At 42.3% G+C, this 22,366-nt stretch overlaps 1 protein-coding gene across 5 annotated transcripts in view; it reads left to right on the forward strand.

Annotated features, from left to right (window-relative positions):
- Positions 1 to 22,366, forward strand: part of MDGA1 (MAM domain containing glycosylphosphatidylinositol anchor 1) — a 252,615-nt gene that overhangs the window by 97,384 nt on the left and 132,865 nt on the right. For all 5 annotated transcript variants that reach the window (XR_014217394.1, XR_014217395.1, XM_082214811.1 and 2 more), the window contains exons 5-8: positions 7,556 to 7,688; positions 14,876 to 15,145; positions 15,989 to 16,318; positions 18,473 to 18,766. Coding sequence is in view for 3 of the 5 variants with exons in the window: in XM_082214811.1 (XP_082070937.1) it covers positions 7,556 to 7,688; positions 14,876 to 15,145; positions 15,989 to 16,318; positions 18,473 to 18,766 (1,027 nt within the window). In the remaining 2 variants the exon portion in view is untranslated. The remainder of the gene's footprint in view (positions 1 to 7,555; positions 7,689 to 14,875; positions 15,146 to 15,988; positions 16,319 to 18,472; positions 18,767 to 22,366) is intronic.

The raw sequence follows: 22,366 nt of genomic DNA on the forward strand, positions 1-22,366 counted from the left end.
CAGTTCAATAAATAATAATAAATAATAATGTGAAGCTCCTCTGTTTGGATCATCAAACTCTTGGCAATGATTCTGTTGTTGGATTAAACAAGAAACAAAAAACTTCTGGGGGAGGTGGGCCATTTTAGTAAAGGAACCACAAACTAGAAGGACAGTGATGTGCCATTATTCTTTTCGTACACTCATTTCTTGGTGATTCCACTTGCACTGGTCTAAAAAAAGTTTTAAAGGTGTGTTTTTTTAGGTGGCTCTGAGCATGGATTATACTGATGCTCAAAATGGGACACCCGGGAGTTGTTCTCCCCTATCCTATCTTCTGGCTGTTACTTGAAACTTGGCTCGCTTGCTTGCTCTGTAAACACTTCCCTGCCCTTCATCTGTTTCTTCGTAAGGCATATTGTGGACTTGGAAGACTTGGTAACATGGCTGCTGGAGAGAGAGTGTGTTTGTTTTTAAATTGCTATTTTCATCCAAATAGACAAAAAAGAAGTATTAGTATGGATATAGATATGCACACATATGTACACAATTCTTTCTTTCTTTCTTTCTTTCTTTCTTTCTTTCTTTCTTTCTTTCTTTCTTTCCTTCTTTCACCCTGAGGTACCTTTAGTCATATCTTTGTAAAAGTGCCATGGATACCAACACAAAATTTTACAAAGAGCTGACAGTTCTCTGTACTGTCAACAAAAAAGCACTGTGCATACATATATAAAATCCATATTCCCATTCCATGGTGTAGCTTACATAGCCAAATCGAACGTAACAGTTATAACTGCATATAAGGGAGCAACTGTAGCCCCCAATCTGTGTTCCTGGAGAGAGTAAGGATTGGACGGAGGTTTCCCTCTGCCAGTGATGGTGTTGGGTCTTCCACTGCTGTGGCCACTGGAAGCTCAGGCAGTTGTGAAGTTACCAGTGGTGGGATTCCTGCCAGCATTAGTCAGCCCAAGCCCCTATAATAGGATGTTAAAAGGGCAGGGTAGGGGTGGAGCAGGTCTAGCACTGGAACTCCCAGATCCTCAGCCATTCTCAGAAGAGGGCTTTTTGCTGTGCCATCCTGGAGCTGTTAGAACAAAAAACAACCATCAGGAAAACCACAAACTAAACCAGAGATTAATCCATTTATAACATGAATCAATCAACAGTCTCTCATCTCTAATAATAATAATAATAATAATAATAATAATAATACCCCACCCAACTGACTGAGTTGCCCCAGCCACTCTGGGTGGCTTCCAACAAATCAATATAATAGGCTCATAACAACTCATCTCTCTGCTTTATCATATAGCCTCTAGCACCTGCTTGCTTATACCATAATAGTTATTTTTTGCACTTCCAATATTGAACAAAACTTATCCCACTGTTCCAGTGACTCATTTTTGCATAACCCATCCTTCCCAAAATATTTTAAAACAGGAACTCTTTAACGTCACTGTTCTATGCCAGGTATTACTTTCACATTCTTTTACAGATGGTAATTATAATTTTTTTCTTCCATATTTTATCCATTAAAATTGATGTTGGCAATATTTTTCTCCTTTAAAACTCCATACCGAAACTTCCAGTTTTGCCAACTGAAGAATCATTGGCTCATAGTTACCTTATACCCACTTATATTCTAAATAGTTATATCTGACCAATTTTTAAATATATTTGCACAACCACCAAATACGTCAAAAGCCTGCAAAGTCTTGACAACCCCATCCTCATCATGCATTTGAACCATTATTCTACCACTTTATAAGTCATGATTCTGCCAAAGAGTTCGGGAAAATGTAGTTTGTTAAGGCTGTTGAGGGTTGTTAGGAGACCCCCATTCCCCTCACAGAGCTACAGTTCCCAGAATATTTGAACAGTCAATTCCTAAGGAACACTGGGACTTGTAGCTTGGTGAGGGGAATAGGAGTATCCTAAAACTCTCACCACTCTTAAAAACTACATTTTTTTCAGGACTCTTTAAGGGAAATCATGACTGTTAAAGTGGTATAATTGTGATGTAAATGTATGGAGCAGATGTGGCCATCTTGCCCAACATGATACCCAGGGCTTTTGCAGCTGGAACTTGCTGGAACTCAGTTCTGGCTCAGTTCTGGTGGGTGCCATTGCCATTATAAGAGAACAAGGAAGGTGTTCATGGTGATTTCTGGCACCTCTTTTTCTAGAAAAAGAGCACTGATGCATTTGATAATGTATTCATTTTGTTTGTAATCTCAAAGGTGCAAAATACAATAAGTACAACAATTTACAGGTATTTTCTCTTGTAGCTACACCCCAAGAATGTATAGGATCATTCCTACAAACCTTTTTGCATATTATTAATTACAGTTATCTTGTTTGGACATATTTCTCTGTACAACGACTCACAAATGGGCATCTGGATACCGTACACAATTAAATCTGTTGCTTCAACCACCCTTTACAAAAATAAATTCTGCTTAGTCCTTTCTGCTTCCAGAAATTATAGTACACTCTACCTTGCTCAAAACAGTTCATAGAATAGAAGGGTGGATTCATTGATCCTATTTGCAACAAAAGGAAGTCTGGATGATCTTCTGCTTAGTTCCTGTCCTAGAAACCTTATTTCACATAACCACTATAAATAACTGTATGATAGGATAGCAACTATCACATTCCATTGACTAGCCAAGTTTGATGACCTATGACAGGAGCATATCTGAACCAGCAGTTTCATAGGATCAGGTAACTAGGAAATACAAACACTGTGTTAAGTTTATACTATTGTATGGCTAAGATGAGACAGAAAAGTTTGTGTGCACAGTGTCACACTCATCTGTATGCCTTCTGCCATCTCAGCTTTGTGACTGCATACGGGTCTTTAAAATGAAGCTTAGACAGTTGGTTACATTAACAAGTGGAGTAAAGTGAATTGTAGACTTAATAGTTTAGGCTTTACAATCCCTGGTTCTACACATTTACTCAACGTTTACTGATCAATAAATCGGACGCATACGAACCCTGCATAAATCACTTGTTGACAGGCAGGCTGTAAATGCCATTGTTCATGCCGCTTAGCAACCATTCTCCAGGGAGGTGTTTTTCACAGGGGTATTGGTCTCCTAGGTATTTATTTTACTCATCCAGTTCATATATTACACATTCCATTGCATACTGTTATGTGAACATCATGTTCTGAGCTGTATAAGCTCTAGTGAATTTGTAGTAGAATTATAGGACATCTAGTCCAACCTTCTGCAATGCAGAAATCTTTTGCCTAGTGTGGGGCTCAATCCAATGACCCTGAGATCAAGAGTCTCATACTCTTACCAACTGAGCTATCCAAAGTGGCTTTATATGTGATCGGTCTCATGAAAGATATTCTCTGAAACAGAGTTTCTTTTTAAAAAAATATGATATTTATTGAAACACAAGATTTTTTTTAAAAAATACACAAAAAGACAAAAAAAGAATAATAGAAACACAAAAAGAAAAAGAAACAATAAAACCATTTTTTCCAAATTCTCCACATTTCATTACCTTCTTTCCCTGACCTCCTCCCCCTCCCATCTCTTGTTTCTTGATTAGTAATTGTCCCAGCAAATCCTTTCCATAGTTCATAATATTTTATCATTATGTTATCTTACTCTAATCTCATTTTATCTTTTATAAACAAGCTTAAAGTTTAAAACTCAAATCTTTTTTTATCAATTTCTCAAAACCAACCCTTTTACCAGATTCTTTAAATATTTTAACCAGAGCCAATTAATTTCATTTCAGCATTTTCCCAACATTCATAAAACTTTTCTAATAATAGTAATAATAATATAAAAAGGTTCAATTCAATCTTCTTCCAGCGTCCCCTCCCCCCGGTCCCGGGGTTGTCAGTCTTTTTTCCCCATTAGTCTAGCACATTAACCTGGTGCCCTTATATCCGAGGCCTTCAAATCTCTTCCATGTCCCTTTCGCAGCTCTTCTTCATTTCTTCCTTTCAGTCGCAGGAACTCCAGCCTTGTAGTATTTTTTACCCTTTTCGACAAATCAGCCCCTTTCACATAATCCAGACTAAGCTCCATGTAATGTTTTACAGCATGTTTCAGATTCCCTCCAAACTTAAAAAACCCAACAGCTCCAAATCTCTGACGGCCCATTTCCAAGCTCTGAAAGTCCAAACATCCCAGCATAGGGGGTTCAATCCAACCCCCCCATTTCTAGTCCAATCAAGACTTTATCTTTCCAGGTCTGGTTTTTCCCAAATTCATTTATCAGATCCAAAGGCTCATTTTCCTGCTGGGCCAAAAGTCCCTCCATCTCTGGCTCCCAAGATTCAACAAAGTCCTCTTCTTTTCGTTGTTCTGTCTTGGCACACTCCTGTTTTAATTCCTGAATAGGCTCCTTATGATTTTCCATTGCCTGATCAAGATCACTGGCAGCTTTTGTCATAAAGTCCATCTTCTGACTTAATTGGTCCAATAGGGCACTTATGTTACAGAGAGCACCCAACAGTGCTTCTGAAGGCATTGTCTTACAAGGTCACAGAACTCTTCCCACGATCAAAATCAGTAAACAATTGCAGTTCCCAGGTTACAGTTTCATAGCTCCCCTCTAGGGGGAGAAGCTTCTGATTGTTCTTTACCTCGAGTACCCAAGGAACAAAGTATCTTCCTCAAAATATTCTGTCCATTTTCTTTCTTTTCTTTTTTTTGAAAGCGAAAAGAAACAATGGAGTCACAATGTTTCCCTCCTTTTAACTACCTGTCAAAATATTTATTTCTGGTCAATGGGCTTCAAATGTCAAATCTGACCCCCCGCTCCAGGGTCAGGACGGTGGAAAATTACTTTACTTTCACTTTATTTACGCAGGTTTTAACAAGTCAATAAAAAGACCCCCTTCTTCTCCTGCTTCCGAAGGGGGGTTCCACTGTTTTAAATGGTGAAAGACGATCTTTTAAAAAAGGTTTTTAAGGCTCTAGTTTGCATTGTCTTTGCTTTGTTATAACACAAGGGAACGGAAAGGCGACTTCCTGTTTAGCTCTTTCCGTTTCAGTACCAAATTGGGGTAAATTTTAAAGTCCAGATTCCTTTAGCTTCGCCAATACTTGTTTAAAATCCAGATATTTAATGTTCCAGTACTCACGGTTGGTTATTTCAGTGCCAAATTGTCTCAGGAAAAAGGCAGCGCTCTCCGGTGACAGCTATGCAGCTTCGCTCCGCAGAAAAAGCAGTTGACTCACAGCACAGCGCCACTTCCCCCTCTTCACTTTGGAGCCCGTTTCTGGGTTCCTTAGTGGGTTGGGGGGGCGCTAAAGGTGCCCGCCGAGTCCCACGGTCACAGGCTTCATCCGCCTGTGATTTCCAGAAGGGTCCCCGCTACGCCGCAGCGGTAAAGACCCGTTTCATGCGGAGCTTATCCCTCCTGTTCAGAGGGAGTCCGCCATCACCGGAGGCGCCACCCCAGAAGTCTCTTTCTAAAACAGAATTTCTTGAAGCAAAAAGGCAAGTGGAACCTAACACAAGCAGTGCAACGTTGCTGAGAGCTCCCAATTAGTATGCTGCTTGACCAAAATGTTGACATATCCAATGCTGCATGCCTAACTTGGCATGGCAGCCTCAAAAGGTTAGTCTGGAAAGTCCTTTGGAAAGATCTTCTAAATGGAAACAGGAGGTCAAGAGGACTGATAAGTTATGGAAAACCATACATTGCAGGAGGAAAGAAAGAAAGAAAGAAAGAAAGAAAGAAAGAAAGGAAGGAAGGAAGGAAGGAAGGAAGGAAGGAAGGAAGAATCATCATAAACTAGTGGGGTATTTTTTTAATGATCCAAAAATCAAAATGGAAACTTTGGCAAGATAGCACTAAGTGCAGATTATTAAGAAGGACTCTATTGGTGGTGCAGAAGAGTAAGGGCAAGAAATAAGGAACTCATTTTGTAGACTAATGAAATTCATTTCATATGATATAGGTGGACCTTAGCAATATAGTTTATTGTCCCTCGGCTGTCAAGTGACATGAAGAAAAAGATAGCCTTGTTCAGTTTTCTGCTTAAAGCAAAAGGGAAAGTCTGTTCCCCCCAGCCCTGTCAAAGGCCCTATTTAAAGCTGTTATGTCCTAAATGAATCATCCTAGAATTCTGTATCTGCTTTTCTAGGAATAAGTTCCATTGCACTCAGTTAGACTTACTTCGGAGCACACATATATAGGATTCCATTTTTGTTCTGGGCTTCACCTGTGGACCCACCTCAAACTGCTGGTTTGTGGAGGGGGGGGTTACCCACCAGATCAGAATAGTTTCCTGGTAAAGACTGGTGGGGGAAAAACGTTATCCCTCCCCAGCAAGAATCCTGTTTCCCAAAGGGTCATTGGTAGGGAGTTGGCTTTTGCCACACACACACCAGGGATTTTGAGGGACACAACCTATTCTCTCTGGGAGAGAATTGTTTCAACTGACTGCCTATGGGAAGACACAGATCTACATAAAAAAACGTTTGTAATATTCACCTCAACATTCTTCCAAATCACTGTGATTGGAGAGAACTCAGGGTGTTTCCCAATCAGCTTGGTTTCACTTTAAAAAAAATACAATAGTTGCTTTAATCAGGGGAGAAAAATAGGGTTGTTTTTAAATGCAGCATTTTTGGTGCCCCTGAATCCACAGAATGATTCGGAGCATTAAGGGAATCCCTGATGCAATGTGAAGACCTCAGGAGAATAACTCCTGTTCACCTAGTAATTTGTGAAGTACGCTGAGCTAATGCACACTCCTACTATTTGCATATTCAAGGTTTGTTGAAGTAATGGATTATCAAATATGTGAATGAAACATTTTGGAAACCTTTTAGAGTGTAAGTTCAAAAGGCAGAATATGGTGGCCATTTCCAAATATTCAAAGGCATTCCAGGAAAATGAGAGGAACAGCTGTTTGCCCTAGCTGGTGAATAAAGGACAAGAAGCGCTGATATTTAAACTACAGGGCAGCTGAGCATTCGGAATAAGCTGCCTGGAGAGTGAAATCTCCTTCCCTGGAAGACTGGACACACATCTGTCAATGATATTCTGCATATAAGATCAATTGTTTTGGGAAAGAGAGTTGCAGGAGATGTATTGATTCATAATATTGCCATCCCATCTTCCTTTTGTGGCACTCAATGTAGTGTACGTAGGATTCCCATGTGATTTCCCTCTTGGCCATGCCCTGACCAGAATCAAAGTTGCATAAGTTGCAGCAATGTTATGGCATCACACATCTACAAACTGTGCCCTGTACTTTGTTGGTTTATGGCCCAGCAGTTACGGTGGTGGGGGGAAGGGTTTGGGGGATTTCCATTGGTGAAATTGGGACGTTTGTTTTTAGAACTGAAGAAGGAAGGAAGGGTTAAATGTTGCCACTCTGTGTGCTGTAATTCTCCCCTCAGCCTCAAAAATAATCTTCTCCTGTGTTGCGCTTAGACATAGAGGAAATTGGACAGGACTGTTTGCATGTACAAACCAATCCTAACGTTCTTTGATGGAAACAGTCTGGGTCATATTAAAGTCTGACAATCTTCCCTCCCTCTCTCCCTCCCTCTTCCCCTCCCTCTTCCTGTTTCCCTCAAAATCCAGGGAGAAACCAAAGTCCTGAAGCTGAAAAATCTGCGACCCCAAGACTATGCCAGTTACACATGTCAGGTGTCTGTTAGAAATGTTTGTGGCATTCCCGACAAGTCAATCACCTTTGAACTTACGAACACAACAGGTAAGTGAGAGACCTCCAATGGGTAATGTCAGTAGGAAATGTGTCAGCATATGAGTCCCACCCATTAAGATCAGCAGCAGAGGCTTTGCTGGCAGGAGGGAAGGAAGGATATTTGAGCAGGAACTTACATTTTTTACTGTGAATTGGGGGAATCTTCCTACAACTGATTCTTGGGAATCTTCCTACAACTGATTCTAAGTTCACATTTCCACATGTTTGCCCTTATAAGACTTCTTTAAAGTGTGTTTATGAGACAAAATGTTACACCAGAAGGGGCTGTGGGACAGATCAAATCATACACGATATTGCTTTTCCTTCAGCTCTACTCCAATATGGGAAATGAGTCAGTCTGGGAGGAAAGTGCTGGGGGATTGCAGGGAAATAAGCTTTGCAGGGAGATAATACTTTGGGCCAACATCTCCTTCCCACTTGTCCAACACTTTTGCTTTTAAAGCCCAACCATCCTGCTGCTGCTCTATATATGTTTGGTGTATGACTAAAGGTTCTGTCACTGTCATTGAGGTCTTTCTTAATGTTAGAGCCTTCAGTCCCTTTTGCAACGATGTCTGACTGGAGAATAGGCAGTGCAACTCTAAAGGCACACATGCCTTTGATTTGAAACAGAGAGAATCCTGTTTGACTTGAACATTGCTATTATTCTTAAGAAGTATATGTAAAAACACCATAAAAAATTGTCTTTAAATATCTACTGCCCCCACTTCTACCACCACTGCAATTTCTCATGACTGCATTCAGGAAAGGTCCTTTTGTCCTCACGGAATCTTTCCCCTCATGAATTTTGTAATGGTGCCTATGACCTGTAAGTAGGGGCCAGGGAGAAAAAATAAATTCAGTTCACATTGAAAGGCAAACGTACCTACCGGTAATTCGTGCTTTCCGAAGCAATACACAAACCAAAACATGGTCATCTTTTGAAATTTCCACTTCTCCGAATTTTGCAATGTCTACTTCTCCAGTGAAGTTATGTGTAAAAAAAAAAATGTGCATCTACTGGGATTAAGGGTGCTTCTAAATTCACATAATAGTGAAAATAACATACAAAAGCGCATTATATTACAGGAAATTGCCTTAGAAAAAACTTGTTATTGGGGAAATTACATGCAAACATGTACATTAAGAGAAATTTGCACAAAAATGCTGGTGACTTTTCATGAGGACTTTTTCAAAAACAATTTGCAAAGTGGTGTGGAGTACTGACTTTGAGTGTCATGGTTGTCACTCAGACCATGATGACAGATGCTCTTACTTGATATTAAGGAAGAGAACTTTACTGAGGCTGATTTAACAGGCAAAGAGTCACAGCAGCCTCAAAACTTGGACTAGGAAATGGGAACAGCATGACTAGCTGGGCTAGAAGAAGAAGCACATTTTGAAGGAGTCCAAAATCAGGGCAAGGAGTTAAGAACTGCATAGAAGCAACCGAGTTGTTTAAATAGATTGACACACTCACCTGCCAAGTTTCAAAGGTGAGGTAAGCTTCCTTGGGATACTCCTGTGCCTTGAGGAAATGTCAAGTGTGCACATGTGCACTGCATCAAGGATGATGGGTCTATTACTAGTAGTGGTTCTGGATGACCAGGCTGTGCCCGTCCGATGCCCTGGACCCCATTGATGCTGTCCCTTCCCCAGGAGGGAAGAAGAGGGAAGGCAAGATTCCCACCTCTCCATCCAGAGCTGCAGATTCTGGGAGAAGGGAGTACTTGCCTTCTGCAGCCTCTGTTCTCTGGTCTCAGCCCCCCCCCCACAAATTTCATCCTCTTCTTTGTCCCCCCTTGTTTGTCACAGCCTGCCAATCCAAGCCTGAGCCCAATAATACCTTGGGTCTCTTTACATTAAGAAGAGAAATATAAGAAACCAAAATGGACATATTTGGCCATCCCTATCTGTGGGATGATCTTATGTATACAAAACAAGTGTTCTACCAGTGAACTGTGACCCTTGAGGAATAAATTAATAGCATAAGGCTTTAGGACAGCTAGCAAGATTTTAGAAGCAATACTAGATAACAAATTGAGCATGACTTAACGAGACAATGATTTAGCCAGAGAGTTGAAAAGCCTAATTCCAGCATGTATATATTTTTAAGGCATCCTATTTAAGACATAGATGGTAGTCACGATACTACTCTGCCCAGTAACGGTTAGACACCCCCCGCCAATGCATCATGTTCCCTCCCAAGTCTTTTTGTCCAGAAGAGTGTTAACAGAAAGTAAAGGATTCGTAGATGGGGAGTGGAAAAGCAGGAGAGAGACTTAGAAAGCAAGCCAGGAAAGCTAGTGCAGAGTAATGGCTAAGAGATTGAACTGTGAACCTGGCACTTCCTAGGCAACTCTAATAGCTGAACATTAGAAAGATCTTCCTAGCTGTAAGAGTACTTCGCTGGGGAATGAGCCGCCTGGGAAGTTTCTTCCTCAAAGGGGTCAAGCTAAGCTTGGCCAGACGTTGTAACTTCAAGGCTACAGGACTCCTTTTCATAGCATACATTTATCTAGAGGAAACCACCACCTTTTTGTTCTGTACTTTCACTCACTAAACCATTAGAATCAGTGTTGCCTCCATAACCTGGGGTGGGGGGGAGAGAGACGTGGAAATCACCTGTTATTGCCCTGCTTGGGAATATGAAAGAGAGTCTTAAGGGTTGACTGAGCTCTGAAAGAAGTTTGCCCCTTCATCCTTCCCCCTTGTATTCTTTTATTAATGAGGCGTCAAGGGCCAGCTACAGGACTGTTGTCAGCCCAGAACCCTGCATTTTAGGTACCATTGCTGCGGGCGGAGGAAATTAAGGGTGCTGTGTGTCCCCCAATTGATTTCAGATAGGATAAGCAGCACAGCTAGTGAATTCTCCCGCAGATAGACTGCAGCAAATTGGATTTCAAAGGGAATTGAAAGTGACTCTTGCTTGTGTTGCCCTCCTCCCTTTCCACGACAGACTTCGCCAGCAAGTTTTCTGAGCCGAGAACAAAAGGAATCGCCACAGGTTACAAATAAATGAGATTCATCTGCTGCATAACAATGACTGCATATTGTTAGCCTCCATCCGCTAGCAAGGGAAGGATGTGAATGGAGGTGGGCCCCAAAGCTGGTTTTGGATTTTGCGCTGTCTAGCCAGAGCTCTTTTGCCTGAAGAGGTGCTGCTGGCACTTTTACAAGGTGCAGGTGGCAGTTTTACAGGCACTTTCCCTCCCAGTCATACATATAAACAAGCTGCCCCAAGGCACCGCCGGTACCATCAGGTCACATTTTCTGACATTACCGAGAAAGATAAAATAAAATGTTGTTGCTCAGCAGGATTTTAGCTATTAAGGCTGAGAAACCGACATAAAATAAAAAGTATAATTTTGAATTGTTGTCTAAACCAGAGCTTCAGAGACAACCCCCCCCCCACTCCATTGCAGGGCACGTTATGTTGAGAAAAATGCTACTTGGAGCCTCTTCAAGGGCAACAACTTACGTCTTTTCCTATAGGATGAACTGCATCCTGATTGATCCATGTTGGTTTTCAGAAATGAAGACTATCTGTAGCCCATAGGTGTGAAAGAATTATTTTATTTGCAGTGAGGAAAATAAGAGAACTATAAATTCAGCGAAATGCAGGAGAAATCCCACACTTGTGATTATTACAGGTTATTTATTATTTAATTATTTGTTCAATTTGTATCCCAACCTTCATCCAAAGATCGCAAGGAAACTCACAACATAAAAATACAAAATGAAAAGATGCTGGGGGCCAACAAGAAGAGAAAATCCTCGGTTTAAGATGCCATCATTTGGTCATGAATTTGGGTAGATGTTCTCCCTATACTTTATGAAGGCTTTTAGAAAATATTAGTAACTCACCAGTTATATTCTCACATTCCAGGGTTGCATCAAATGTCCATCTGCCATACGCAAAGATACAGATGGTACTGGTTGTTCAGTGTCATATAAATTGATAAATGAAGGGCATTTTCGTTTACATGTAAAATCAATGCACAGCTGAAAGATAAATCTGTGAGCCTCTTCTAAGTGGTCCATTATCCTCTGATCACTATTCAGAAAAGTCATATCTGAACAGGAGTTCGTAGAAACGGTGCTGTGTACCACACCTAACAAAAACCATCCATAATTTCAAATGAGGTACAGATGTGTTCAAAGCCCCATTATAACCACCTTCTTTTCCACAAGCAAAACAGATCCTGTTCATTCAGCTTCTTCTCTTAGAATTTTCTTTCTAGACTCTTTAGCATCCTTGAAGCTCTCCTAGGGTCATCCAGATCTATCTCTGTGGTGCTGATTTGAGGACGTCTTTGTCATTGCATGAACCAATGACATATGGATTCACACCATCTTTTAAAATCTAAAAAATTTAACAGGATTGGAAAACAAAAGAATTAAGCACAACGGGATTCACACCATCTTTTAAAATCTAAAAACTTTAACAGGATTGGAAAACAAAAGAATTAAGCACAACACCTCAGCTATGGTGTAGAGTGGCACCATAACTTATTTATTCTTTGACATACGTATTGTGTTAATACAACATAAAGTGATGTTGGCCCTCTTCTTGTGTAGAAAGGAATAGGGACCTTTGTAAATAGAAGAGAGTATGAAGTTCCCTAATAAATATCAAGAGCCTCCTCAACAGAGGAAACTAAGACTCTTATGGCCCCATCAAAGATGAACAAATTGGATATGGCATAACCTTTTGTAGACCAAAGTCCACTTCATCAGATACATGGTAATAGTAAATTGGCAGGCTTTTATACACCTGGTAGTGGGAAAATGTACAAGAGTAGGGTCAGAGTAAAACAAAATGCAAAAAGAACAGCTTCAATGGCAATTACCTAAAAGCAAAATAATTAGTGAACCATTTACAAGGTAGTGCCTTCTGTGTTTTGGACTTGAGCCTTCTCCTGCTTCTAGCTTCACACACATCCCCATCCTAGATTTGAGTACATCTAGGAATGAGTAAATCTCCCCATTTTGCTCCCCCACCTCTGAGCAACAAAATGAGAGGCATCTCTGCAAATTTACACAGAGGGAAGAATTTGCATGTGCTTGTTGCTGGAGCGCCTCTTGGTTGCCACTGAATGAAAGTCATAATTCCCCTCCCTCCTTTCCTCCAAAAAATTGGCTGTTGGGAGTGGAGTCTCAGTGGTGGTGAGTGCATGTACATTTCACATCACTCTCCAGATATATCAGGGCCCCACTGGAGCTCAGCTTGGAGTGGTTCTCAAATGATAACATTTGTCTCACTACTAGGTACATCCAGTTTTAATATAACGCCTTGAATACTGAGTTGAAAGAAATTGGGGGCACTTCACTTGAGTGAATCTGCATATTTGGCCAGTAAATGGGGAGCACTGCTTTCTGAAGCACTGAGGTAGAACAATCAGTCTGGATGTGGAAAAAGAGAGCAGCTCTGAAATATATATGTTGCTGCCCTTTTATTGAGAGAACAACCCTCTCACTTTCTGTTTGCATGAGCTGTAACTCAGAAATTCAAGGCAGTCTCAGCACAGCTCATTAACACAGGGTCCAAGGAGAAGAGATGGCAGAAATAATGATGTCGTTAAATCAAGCTTTATGAATATGTAACAACACCTTATTTTGCATTATTACGATTGTTACTTAAAACATGCTCTCAGCCTTTGTACCTCTGACTGGTGCTTTCTGAGCTCTGTTTGGAGTCTCTGATGGTACTGACAAGCTTTAAAGGGGCTTTAAAGGGCCTTTGAGAGATTAGACAGAAATAACATAGAGAGATGCCTTTTGGATCTGTGTCTGGGGATGTGGGAGGGGGGAATTAATCAGAAGGGTGGAGGTTAAGCATTCTAAAGGAGAGGAGCTGCCCATTCATAATGTGACTCCTTGCATAAAGGAGAAGGCTCAAGGATTTGTGAATGGGGTTAGAGTTGAGTGTTTGATATGTACACAGGGCAAGGAAATGGGTTAGCACCAATTGCTAGGGGTGGCATTAACAAACTAAAGGAGTTTTACTCTTTTGTTGTTAAGGCCTGAGCTTGTGGGAATTAAATCCATAAGGAAAAATCTTTTGACATCAGGAGTCTGCTTTCAGAAATAAAATGAGATGTGGGGATTTGGAAAAGACCCGTTTTGCCACAAAATGTGATCGGATGCTTCTAATGTCCTCCCTTCGCCCAGAGAGGGCAAAAGCATGACAGCAGAGGCAGCCATGGTTTAGCATGTGCAGCCTTTGTCTGTCCAGCAGAAAAGAACTGCTACTTTACTCGACAAACCATTTGCACTGTCTCTGTCATACATCCCTGAGAAGCCAGCAGTGAATTACTGTTGGATATTCTAGCAGTAATTTAACACTGAACTACTGCTGGATTGGTGTGAATTCTACAGTGGAATTCTGTATTAAGGAATAGTGTCGGGTGAGATTTCTGGGGCTTCCCACAGATAGATTTAACCAGCAAGGAGTGTTTCTAGGAGGTGGGCAGGGGACATTCTTCTCCAGCTCAGCAGGCTTTCCAAGTCCCCAAACTTTGCTTGGGTGAACTTGTCCAGCATCCTGGAGTAAACCAACAGTGCCCCAGGGGAAATCGTAGAAGCTACACCAGTGCCTAGAAAGCACCATGGTCCCATCCTGAAGTTGTAGCCTTGAGATGTAGTGATGACTACTAACCTGGCTGGATTTAAAAGAGAATTAGATAAATTCATGGAGGATAAGGCAATGAACGGCAGCTAGCCCTTTCCAAGAATGCCTCTGAATGCCACTTGTTGGAAATCACAAGTGGGAATAGTGCTGTTGTGCTCAAGTCCTGCTAGTGGAATTCCTATAGGCCTCCGGTGATAACAGGATTCTGGCCCAGATGGACAATTAACCTGATGCAGCAGCCTCTTACGTTACTAAGGAGAGACGAGAGAAGCTGGAAGCTGTCCTGCAGTTACAAGAGGGTGATCTGCCTGTTCTGGAAATTGATTGCATAAATATAATTGAATCTTTTGGGATGAGATATACCTTCATATTTAATCCAGATAAGATGGAACTGCATTCTTAGAATCACATATTTGAGAAATACTGCCTTCTGACATGTCATCTTTAGTCCAGATTTTCCCTATAAATGAAAGAGAAAAAAACCCAAGTGTCCTCCTTTGGTAAATAAAGCAAACTACACCAGCACAATTAACCTTCGCCTCTCTCTCTCTCACACTTCCAGCTCCACCAGCCCTGAAGTTGTCTGTCAATGAGACCTTGGTGGTGAACCCGGGAGATAATGTCACCATTCAGTGTCTGTTGACTGGTGGGGACCCTTTGCCCCAGGTCGTCTGGTCCCACTCACCTGGCCCTATGCCCCGCAACAGCCTTATCCAAGGGGGAAACCTCACCATCTGGAGCATCCGTGCAGAAGATTCAGGGTATTACAACTGCACGGCCATCAACAACGTGGGGAATCCAGCCAAGAAGACAGTGAACCTTTTGGTGCGATGTACGTGTTTCAGCGGGCTTAGCTGAAGACTGGCTCTAGTGCACGCCTAGTGCACACAAACACACACACGCACATGCTGCTTGATTGTAAAAACAAACAAACCGCAGAATGGTTACAAAAAGATAAAACAAGAAAATCAAGAAAAATTCACAACCACACTTAAAATCTTGCAAAAGTTAAAATACTAAATCAGATTAAAATTACCTCAGCTTTCTAAACATAATACTAACACTATGGGCTAGAGAATAATATTAAATATATTATTCTATTTCAATTTATTGTCTGCCCTTCACCAATTTAATGTTCAATATTAAAAGCAATTAGGCCCAGCACATATTCCAACTTGCCCACAAAGTTGTTTCCCCCCACCAAACCATGCCCACTTCCCCTTCACCTCGTGTCATATGTGATGTCAGGTGTGGATAAATAAGGACATGGCAAGTAATGAACAATCTGCAGCTTAAAGTGAGCTCCCAGTTGTTCCTTACCAAGTGGAGCTTACTAACAATGAGCCCCACTAGAATCAGCTGCACTAAGGAGGTCCCCTATTGGGAATCAGGTTGGACAGTATAGTCAGCAAACCCCGCTATGTCCTTTCCCTGCTCTATGTCCTTTTTCAGGTGCAGGTTGAATGTAAATCATGCCTGCAACCAGACTTCTCAGGGGCTCAGCTGCTGAGCACTTAAATTGAACCCTTTGAGCTTTGGCAGGTGGCACACAGGTATGTGAGAATTATGGTCTGGTTCATGGGCTGGATCCAGTTCCCCACCCCTGCCTTAGAAGGTACATAGTGCCGTTGCATTAAGTGACTATTCACCAGCTTGGCATTTGTGTCTCTTACAGCCATGAGGAATGTTACATTCCAGATCACTCCTGACGTGATCAAAGAGAGCGAGACCATCCAGCTAGGGCAGGACCTGAAGCTCTCATGCCATGTGGATGCTGTCCCCCAAGAGAAGGTTTTCTACTTCTGGTACAAAAATGGGAAGCTGGCCAAGATCTCAGACCGGCTAGTTGTCATCAGGAATGATCCAGAACTTCCTCCGGTGACTAGCAGCCTGGAGATAATTGACCTACGCTTCACTGACTATGGCACGTACCTGTGCGTTGCTTCTTTTCAAGGAGCACCCATTCCTGACCTCAGTGTTGAGGTGAACATTTCTTCAGAAACAGGTGAGCCTTCCGCATGGGCCTTCTTGGACTATTGAGGAGGTTGAATTAAGTTAAAGAACTTCATATACCTCAGCAAAATCTTTGTGGGAAATTTTGAAAAAGCAGCCCAAGAATAGGAGTGCAAAGTTTAATCAATCAAACTGGTACATTTGCTTTAATCGCATGGCACATGCATAGGCACACAGGAGCAAATGAATATATCTTCCATTGGAGGAGCTAGATAAGTGCACCACAGTGAAGTTCTTCCTCCCCTTTCCAAATTTGATTAAAAAGGTCCTTAAAGAAGGCTTTCCACCCAGTCTGTGTCCAAAGGTAGCAGGTGGGTCTAGTCACTTCATATTTCTGAGTGAAACCATTGTGGAATAAGCATGTGTGCAGTACATATAAGATCATCTTGGTAAATTGTGGCCTCATTTGTGGGATTGTACTTCTTCAGATAAAAAGTGAGGTACCACCTGTCTGGATGCTTCCCCGTGTTTTGAGTTGTTGTTTTTTAAGTCTGTTTATAGAACAATAACATTTCAAGGAGAAGACTTTTAGACTAGGCTAGATTTTGCTATGCAGATTGGCTCTGAGAGACCTAAAAAGAGAGAATCTGATTACATTCTTCCTCAGGGTTATATCTCTCAATGTTGTAGCTGAGAGGGGCAAAGCATTTGGGCAGCTGGAGTACAGGGTATTTTGAAGCATCTTTACTACCAAGGCCATCATTTGCACATTATGGAAATTAGAGCTGCATGCTCCAGAGAGAATTTCCATATCAGGATCCTTGGCAGTCCTTTCCTACTCTCTAACACAGGGAAACGAAGAGGTGGTCTTAAATTCTCCTTTATGTGATCTTTAAGAAATGTTGAATGATTGCATTGAATGGCAGCTCTTTCCTCTCATGGCCAGTGGACCACAATGGTGGGCTAGGAAGAGGGAAGCAGTTCTGTGTTCCCTGTCTCTCTGGCTTCATCTCACAAGTGAGGCCATAGCTTATCAAGATGGCCATCCACAGTAGGAGGCCCTGGAGAGACAGCTTTAATTAAAAACTCCACAAATGTAATTTACACGTTTTCCCCTTGGAGAAAATTGTCTCCTGCCAGGTGAGCGTGTGCCAGCGGTGCTGAGCTGGAAGGGTGCAGCTCCGTCTTCGCACCGTAGAGAAGAGGATCTGATGAGATTCCTCAACCCACGGGAGACCTGCAAATTGAAAATTCACCTCCTTATTGCCTGGCAAAGTTGCCGCTGGAGATACTGGCGGCTGGAGCCAGCCTAAATATACTCTTAAGGCAGCTATGTACTCCTTTTGTGTGTTATTAAAATAATCACACTCTCCCTTGCCCTATTATACATGGGTCACACTAAGCCATCACTGGGCAGTGCAGGTTAAAATGACTTCAGGACTTCTGAGTTTCATCTAAGGAGGAATAATACAAGCCCTCTGGCACATGAAAGCATCAGTGTACTGCATATGGAAACAAAAGAGGCAGCTGGAGGAAGGAAATTTTAGAGAAGGAGAAGACATTTCTTTCTGTGATCTTCAGGTGTTCCATCCCTGGGCTTGGCAAAACTTGGCTTTTGCAGAGGTAGAGGACTCAGGCAGCAGAGATGAATCCCAAGTTTCATCTTGATGGCAGGGGTCAGAAATCTGTAGCCCCACCACCCCACTCCACCCCCAAAAGTTGCTGGACTACCTGTCCCACTAACCCTGACCTTTGGCCATGCTGGCTACTGCTGATGGCAGTTGATGTCCAACAACATCTGGAACCTCCAAGGTTCCTTCAAACGCTGCGATTCTGTGAAAGCAGTATATAAGTACAGCAAGTACTGATTTTTAAGAACATTTCCAAACTAAGGTGGATTCTGAGTAAAACCTAGCAGAAAAAGGAAACCTCCTCCCTGTGACTGGCAAAAGCCAGATATTTTGCAAAATAAGGAATTGTGTGCATTTACTAGATAATTTAGTCAGGTTAAAGGATTTAACCTCTACTCCTCTGGGAGCTCAGATTTCAGCGACCCTTAACAAAGGATTTGGATTTTATTTTTTTATCACCACCACCTTATTGCAATGCACCCATTTAACCAACTCCTAAGTATTTTTGTTGTGCTAAGCAAGCGAGGTGCAGCACAGTGTGTGAATGGTCCTTTCTTGTCGTCTTCTCCCATTAGTGCCTCCATCCATCATGGTGCCCAAAGGTCAGTCCACCATCACTGTGCGCGAAGGCTCTAGGGCAGAGTTGCAGTGCGAAGTCCGGGGGAAGCCCAAGCCTCCCATCCTTTGGTCCAGAGTAGATAAGGAGGCTCCTATGCCCTCAGGTGCCATGACAGTGGAGACAAGCGACGGGAAGCTGCATTTGGAGAAAGTCACCCGAGAACTGAGTGGGACTTACAAGTGCCAGACAGCCAGGTACAATGGCTTCAACATTAGACCCCGGGAAGCCCTGGTGCAGCTCAATGTACAGTGTGAGTACAGCTGTAGAATTTCATTGCTCTTTGCTTCTATGCTAGTGTGCATCAGTGTTCTAGTTGCTTCGGAGGTGAAAGTGCATGCCTCTAGGAAGAGCATCTCTTGTTGGACCTAGTTGTTCTCTGTTTTCCCTTGGAATAACAAAATCCACATGCATGAAGAGTGCAACTGAGATACTACAACTTGAAACAACCTACATATTTGAAAGATGGTGAAATGATGTGCTTTCCATCATTTCACCAATAATTGAATTAACTCTTCCGGAACTGAAGCTGTCTGCCAGTTCCAATCTCCTTGCTTGGACTCTTTTGGCAAGAAAGAATTGCTGTCTCTTCCCACCTCCATTTCTTTTTTTACTCCTTGGGTTTATCGGTGTGTCACAAATGACTGACTTAAGCATTAGATGTGAGCAGGTGGCTTTTATTATTAGTATTGTTGGCTAGGATTGCTGTGACTTATTTGCAATTGGATGTGCAACTCTGACTTTTTTCTTGTTGGCCTTGTGATGCCCTCTTGTTCCATAATAAGATTCTAAACAGAAACCCTTGAAAACCATGACTACCTAGGTGAAGTTTTGCTGTACTTCACTTAAATAGGGAGAACATATGAATTGATTGTATTTTGTAAACCCAGATAAGAAGTTGGGTTAACCCTGTTTCTGTGGTCCTTCTCATGCCCATCTTCACACTACAGTAAACATGACAAACTGCAAACCATGTGCTCTGTTTACATTCACAAGTCATGGATGTTTTAATTTCAGGACTGTTTCAAAAATAAGACTTCCTTTTATATTTTGGTGTATTGTGAGGCAGCAAGCAGATAACTTAGACTCTCATCTGGGAGCATAATTTTAGCAGCATTCCAATGTTGGGTCAATGGCAGAGTCTGAAAGGCGTTTATTGGAGTCTGGTCAGATACAGTGTAAGGCCTGTTTGCCCATGATGAGAGGAGATATTTAATCTCTGTGCTCTGGAAAGATGCCACTCAGTTACTCTCTATGACCTTGGATGACCCAAGTTATTTGGGAGTCAGCCAGAAGGCAATGTGATTCCAAATATGTTGCCTTCTGGCTGGCCCAAAACCAACTCACATCGGACATGGATCAGTCACAGCTGTAGCAAAGCAATATGTTTGGTGTGTGTGTATTTTAAGGATGGATCTTTCCCTAGCGTTCATAGTGTAGCAGCTTTCTTGATAGCATATGTGAATAATGCGCTCTTTGCAGGTGATCAAATGCTGAACCGGGCAGAATTTTTAATACCTGAGACAGGATGAAAGCAATTTGGCTCTTTCACTCTCCAGGTCTGGGATGAAGTCATTGCTTGATGTTATTAATGGGAGTGGTGAGTTGAAGGCATGTGGAGATAACTCTTTTTGCAAAGGTAGCCTCCCATCAGGAGAATTTCAGGACCATATTTCCTGTGGAATGTAGGTGGCTTTGGGAATGAGAAGCTGGCAGGTGTGGGATTAAGAGAGAGAATGTTAATTTGCACCATCAGGCACCATCCCTGGGCTGCTGTCACCAAATAGCATGCTTACAGCACACACAGCATCGCTTATTAGAAACCAGCCGTTCTTTCTATGCACTCCCCCCTTTCTCCTGCAGAAATAAAGAAATCTGTACTGAAAACCTGGACAGAGCCGAGCATATGCCCTCAATTTTGTTTTCTAAATCTCCCTGAAAAGCAATATCACAGAGCAAACAACTCAAGGTGCAGTTTAAAGATGCTAGGTTCAAATTACAATTGGATCCTGATGAGCATATCTCCACACACACACACACACACACACACACACACACACACACAGACACCCGCCCTCCACACACAAATATAATATTACCTGAGTGAATCAAGAAGAAGAAGAAGAAGAAAGCATACACGAAATGCAACACAGGCCTTGTGCTAGCATAACCCTTGCTCCCTGCAAGCCATGCTTTTCAACTCAGGACCCAGCCTTTGAAAACAGGCCCCTGTTCCCCTTCCCTTCTCCTCTCTTTCATGCGATACTTGCTTCCTGTTGTTAAGCATGGTTTCACATCAAGAACAGAAGAAGAGCCCTGCTGGATCAGGCCAATGGCCCATCTAGTCCCGCATCCTGTTCTCACAGTGGCCAACCAGGAAACCCCACAAGCAGGACCCAAGCACAACAAGAGCACTCTGTCCTTCATTTCTCAGCAACCGGAGGGGCAGCCATTGATTGCCTGATCCTCCGTGAATTTGTATAATCCTCCTTAAAAGCCACCCAAGTTGGTGGTCATCACTGCCTTGGGTGCTTCATTGGGTGTCCATGAGTTCCACGAGGGAACTTTGCCCATGCCATTCGTAAATTTATTAACTTAAATTATGCCACTTCTTTGGCACCTTTTATTTAAACTGAAAAGTCCCAAATGCTGCAAACTTTCCTCATAGGGCAGTCGCTCTGTCCCCTTGATTGACCTTTTCTGAAACTCTTCCAACTCTACAGTGTCCTTTTTGAGATCAGGTGACCAGGACTGTACACAGCATTCCAAATGTGGTTGCAACATAGACTTGCATGGTAGCATTACGATATCAGCAGTCTTATTTACAACCCCTAGGATGGGATTTCAAAGCTGTCACACATTGTGCAAAGAGGGAAGATGAAAGGAGTGTGTTCTCAAGGCTGGCTTCCAATCTACAAACAGGGAACCAACGTTGTGTTTCTACCAGATCACAGAATCGAGGCACCCTTAATAAGGGATGGTTCAAATTATCATTTTAAGGTTCATTTTGGTGGAACTATCGCAAACAGAATTTATCAGCTCATGAGTGGACAGTGTACAGTGCGGTGTTTTCAATGGGCCTTTGAACTGCAGCTTATTATACCCCTACTCAAAACTTGTTCCAGAAAGTTTCCAGGGATCTCGTGGCGAGTTGTGATTCAAAGATGTATTTATTGAAAGAATCCCAGGATAGGTTTGCCATACCTTTGATCTCATTGCATTGCAAACGAACTGAAATGGCTGTATGAACTCGCATGCAGATTTTGGTCATTTCAGGGAAGGGCAAGCCATCGTACCCCTGCACAGTCTTGGTCAAGAGACCTTGGAGTTCCTTCTTTAGGACCATCTGCTGGATCATTTTCCAAATCTTTCTGATCTTTAAAAGAGAGCCTCATTATTTGGAAAGCGCCGCAACACTCGGGGTCACCTCCATGCCCCCGTTGCTGGTCCCTCTCCTTCTCATGTGGGGAGTGAGGCATTATAGACGGGTGCGTGCATGTGCTCCACTTAATTGAGCCACTGCTCTCCAGCACGAGCAGCTCATTAGCTTTATGACTTGCCCTGGAATTCTAATCTTGTCGGAAATAGGAATCGTGTGGTTGCTGAAGGCTCTCTGATGAGAGCGCAAATTTTTCCTCCACTTGTTCTTTCCAACTGAGAATCTGCTCTGATGATGAGTGTGTGTTATAGGTATATATTTGTGCCTGTGCACGCTTGTGACTTGCTTTTGAACTGGCTCTCTTGGGGGAAAGTGAATTCTGGGTGATAATTTGGTTGTTTTGCTGATTTGTTCCAAAGCTAAAGTTGCAAAAAAAGAGAGGGGGGGGGGAAATCAATACGGCAGATCTGATTA

This window comes from Podarcis vaucheri (assembly GCF_965113315.1).
Source record: "Podarcis vaucheri genome assembly, chromosome: 3".
Classification (NCBI taxonomy): domain Eukaryota; kingdom Metazoa; phylum Chordata; class Lepidosauria; order Squamata; family Lacertidae; genus Podarcis; species Podarcis vaucheri.